The following is a 4,283-nucleotide window of genomic DNA, read 5'->3' on the forward strand; positions in this document are numbered from 1 at the left end:
TTTCTCCGAAAATTTTGATGAAGAAATTTTTTATGGATGAAGAACAAGTTTGGAGTGATTGAATGTGTTTGTAAAATCATATTTATAGGATAAAAACTAGTCGTTTATGATCATTACAAAATCTTAAAAAAATAAATGTATGTATGTGTAAATTTTATGGTAATAATATGATATATATATAATATTAATCATCTTTAAATAATTATGTTTATCACATCACAATATTATAATGAGGTGTCAGAGACTCTTTTTATATAATACTGTACCATTATATAAATATATACAATTATTATATAACACAATAAAAATATATAAACATTAAAATAATCATATCTCGTTATTATAATAAGGTGTTATAGACTCTTTTTATACAATAACATAATATTATTCAAATATATATATATATATATATATATATATATATATATATATATATATATATATATATATATGTCATTGATTCGTTTTATATAATAACATGATATAATATATTAAATATATACACAATAAAAATAAATAAACAGTACAATAAATATTTCTAATTTTGAATATTGTTACATTTTTCTTGTGTTTTGGACCTTGAAAAAATATGGAGAACCAAACCTTCGAGTATCGTGCTGGTAACATGTTAAAATTAAAATTTACGGTAAAAAGTAAAAATCTCAAATTCACAGAGTATATTAAATTACACACTTTATAAAATTTTGTCTACTCAATTATGTTCTTATTCACAAATTGAGAGACATATTTATAGAATTTCTTTGGAAATAATCCAAAAATAAATACATCATTACATACATCTTCACAAACTAATTTTCAATATTCAATAATTTCAACTATTTTTTTTTTTTAGAATTTCTTGTTCACGAATTACTTCACTGTCACCAACTTTGAATAATCATCGATATATATATTATGTTATGTATATATATGGCAAAAGCCAGAATTTCAATAGCCATAGTTCCCCATAAGGACCACTGAGGAGTGTTTGTCTTCGAGACCTGCATCGTTAGCTTGGAAGGCTAGGGGTTATAATGGGCTTGCAGTTCTCGCCTACGTCTCCCACCGGAAAATGGCTGGGGTTCGTCACTGCCGTATGGGTGCAGGCAATCTCCGGCAACAATTACACCTTCTCTAACTATTCTGGTGCACTTAAAACCCTTATGGCGCTCACACAGCTCCAGCTCAACAATCTGTCCGTCGCAAAAGATGTGGGAAAAGCGTTTGGAATCCTTGCCGGGCTCGCCTCCGACCGCCTTCCTACACCTGTCATCCTTCTCATAGGCTCCGTCGAAGGGGTCGTCGGGTACGGCGTTCAGTGGCTAGTCGTCAGCGGCCGCATCCAACCACTTCCATATTGGGCTGTAAGTGTCGAATCCCTCGTTTCCATTGGATGGTCATGATGTGTTTTTGCAACTAAATATATATGGTACATGTAATTCGTGCAGATGTGCATATTTCTGTGTATGGGAGGAAACAGCACGACATGGATGAACACGGCTATTCTGGTGACGTGTATTCGCAATTTCCGTAAAAACCGGGGTCCGGTTTCAGGGATTCTGAAAGGTTACGTCGGTTTAAGCTCCGCGATTTTCACCGACCTTTGTTCCGCGCTTTTCGCCGACGAACCATCCAAATTCCTGCTAATGCTGGCTCTAATCCCCTTGGTAGTTTGCATGAGCGCTATCGTTTTCCTTCGTGAGATTCCTCCCTCGTCCTCGGCCGCCGCGGAAGACGAAGATAACAAATTTTTCGGGGTAGTTAACGTTCTCGCTGTTATCATCGCGATTTACTTGTTAGCTTTCGATCTTACAGGAACTCACGGCCGTCTGTTTTCGCAAGTATTTGCTGTCATACTTTTGGTTTTATTAGCTTCTCCTCTAGCAATTCCGATATACATCTGGGCTAAGAACTTGATCCGGTCGAATTCGAATACAGCCGACGTAGAACGAGAAATCTCTAAACCACTTCTGATAGCATCAAAAGTGGAAGCAGAGGCTGTGGCAGAGAAGAAACGGCCTGTGCTGGGGAGCGAGCACACCATATTCGAGGCTTTGAGCACTGTGGATTTTTGGATCTTGTTTGTGTCGTTTTTATGTGGAGTCGGTACTGGACTCGCAGTGATGAATAATTTGGGCCAAATGGGCTTGGCACTCGGGTATTCTAATGTATCCATTTTCGTTTCGCTGACCAGTATATGGGGATTTTTCGGGCGGATCCTTTCCGGGTCGGTTTCGGAATACTTCATCAAGTAAGTCTATTTAATCATCATCATCATTACAGTACCCAATTAAAATTTGCTAGGTGTCACGAGGACGCTTCTAGGATGGTTCTGTTTAAAAGAATTTTTTTATAATTTTTAAAGTTTCGGTAGATGGACCTCATTTGCCACACTACTGTTTAGTATGTGTCCCCCCACTCCCAATCCATCTTAAATGATCGATGGCGACTACGAACATGTCGATTTTGTGAGACGGTATCACGAATTATTATCTATGAGACGGATCAATCTTACCGATATTCATAACAAAAAGTAATACTCTTGACATAAAAAGTTATATTTTTTCATGGATGACCCAAATAAGTTTTTGTCTACTGGTATTTGAGAATGAACACGTCCTTTATGTATTCTCTTAATATAATGATAAATAATAGACTTTATATATAATTTTATAATATAACTTAATTTGATGCAACACTAGCGCGATATGGTTGGGATCAAGTTTTGAGTACTAGTGAACCAAAGTTTTTTTCAAATTAATTCACTTTTGTTCCAAATTTACAGGAGGGCTGGAACGCCTAGACCAATATGGAATGCAGCATCTCAGATTCTAATGGCTGTGGGATATATCACGATGGCCATGGCTCTGCCAGGATCACTCTATGTCGGTTCCATAGTGGTCGGGATTTGTTACGGAGTTCGCCTTGCTGTCACAGTTCCTACTGCATCAGAGCTATTTGGCCTGAAATACTATGGTCTCATTTACAACATTCTTATCCTCAACCTTCCACTCGGCTCGTTCCTCTTCTCTGGATTGCTCGCGGGACTCTTGTATGATGCACAGGCTACCGAGACCGCTGGTGGTGGCAACACATGCGTTGGAGGACACTGTTACAGGATGGTCTTCGTGGTTATGGCAATTGCATGCATCATAGGATTCGGTCTTGATGTTTGGCTCTCTGTTAGAACCAAAAGCATTTATTCCAAGATTTATGCTACCAGAAAATCGAAGAAATCGTTTAATGGTCTATCGTAATGGCGAGCCGAGAATTCCATGTGCTCAAGTTTAAGTCTACATATATTTTTCGAGTTATTTGATGGGGATTTTGTTCAAGGTTTTCTATAAAATTTTAGGATGTGTGTGTAAGAGGGACCGGCGGGAAATTCCCCTGCCTAATGAAGTCCCAATATATATTCATTATTGTAGTTGTGAAGAATTCTTGTTTTACCTCTGATACATGTATGCAGATCACTTCATGAAGCCACAATTTCCGGACTTGTATTCCTCCATTTGATAATAAAGATTGAATCAAATTGTTGGGTTATCGTTTTACTTTTGTCCAAAACACAGCGGAAGTTTTAAACTTTTATTTTGACATTCAAAATATTATCTTGGACACTCGTATGGTTTAAATTAAAAGAATATAAATAGAATGTTTAGGAAATTTACCTTTAGTGAAATTTCATTTAGCACCAACTATTCCGGTATTAGCGGACGTAAGTAGCTATTGTTGTAAATTCTTACGAACTTTTTTCAAGAGCTCGTTTATTCGATCTATTAATCCCGTCTACGACTGGATTACATGTTAATCTTCTAACTTACACTAAAAAGTACAGAAGATATTTTCACGTAGGAGAGCAAAAATTGAGAGGCGGCTTAAAACCTTTAAAAACTATTCATGGTGGCTTTTTAAATTAATTGAACTAGCCCAACAACTTTAATTATTTATATTAAAGTCCATTAAGAACTTTAATTATTTAGTATGTTGGACTTGTACTCCTACAAGCCCATTAACCACTATAATTAATTTAATATTTAATAAACCCAACTTTTGAATTTAATAATTTAAATCTTCAAATTTTATAAATTCAACTCCTTGAATTTATTTTCTAAAAATTTAATTATCATAAATTCAATCTCTTGAATTTACCATATATATATATATATACATATATATATATATATATATATATATATAAATTCAACTCCTTGAATTTATTATATCATAATTTTATATAAATTCAAATCTTTTAATTTATTCTCTAAAATTTAATTATCATA

General features: G+C 34.9%; 1 protein-coding gene across 1 annotated transcript; it reads left to right on the plus strand.

The window, feature by feature from the left end:
- The first annotated feature begins 918 nt into the window (after positions 1 to 918).
- LOC140813156 (protein NUCLEAR FUSION DEFECTIVE 4-like) lies at positions 919 to 3,482 on the plus strand. Its single transcript, XM_073171611.1, has 4 exons — positions 919 to 990; positions 1,027 to 1,364; positions 1,449 to 2,251; positions 2,786 to 3,482. Exons 2-4 carry the CDS (start codon positions 1,035 to 1,037, stop codon positions 3,255 to 3,257), a joined length of 1,605 nt encoding a protein of 534 aa, XP_073027712.1. The 5' UTR covers positions 919 to 990; positions 1,027 to 1,034; the 3' UTR covers positions 3,258 to 3,482.
- Positions 3,483 to 4,283: the final 801 nt, after the last annotated feature.

The sequence above is a fragment of the Primulina eburnea genome, chromosome 14 (genome assembly GCF_022965805.1).
Source record: "Primulina eburnea isolate SZY01 chromosome 14, ASM2296580v1, whole genome shotgun sequence".
NCBI classification, from domain to species: Eukaryota; Viridiplantae; Streptophyta; class Magnoliopsida; order Lamiales; family Gesneriaceae; genus Primulina; species Primulina eburnea.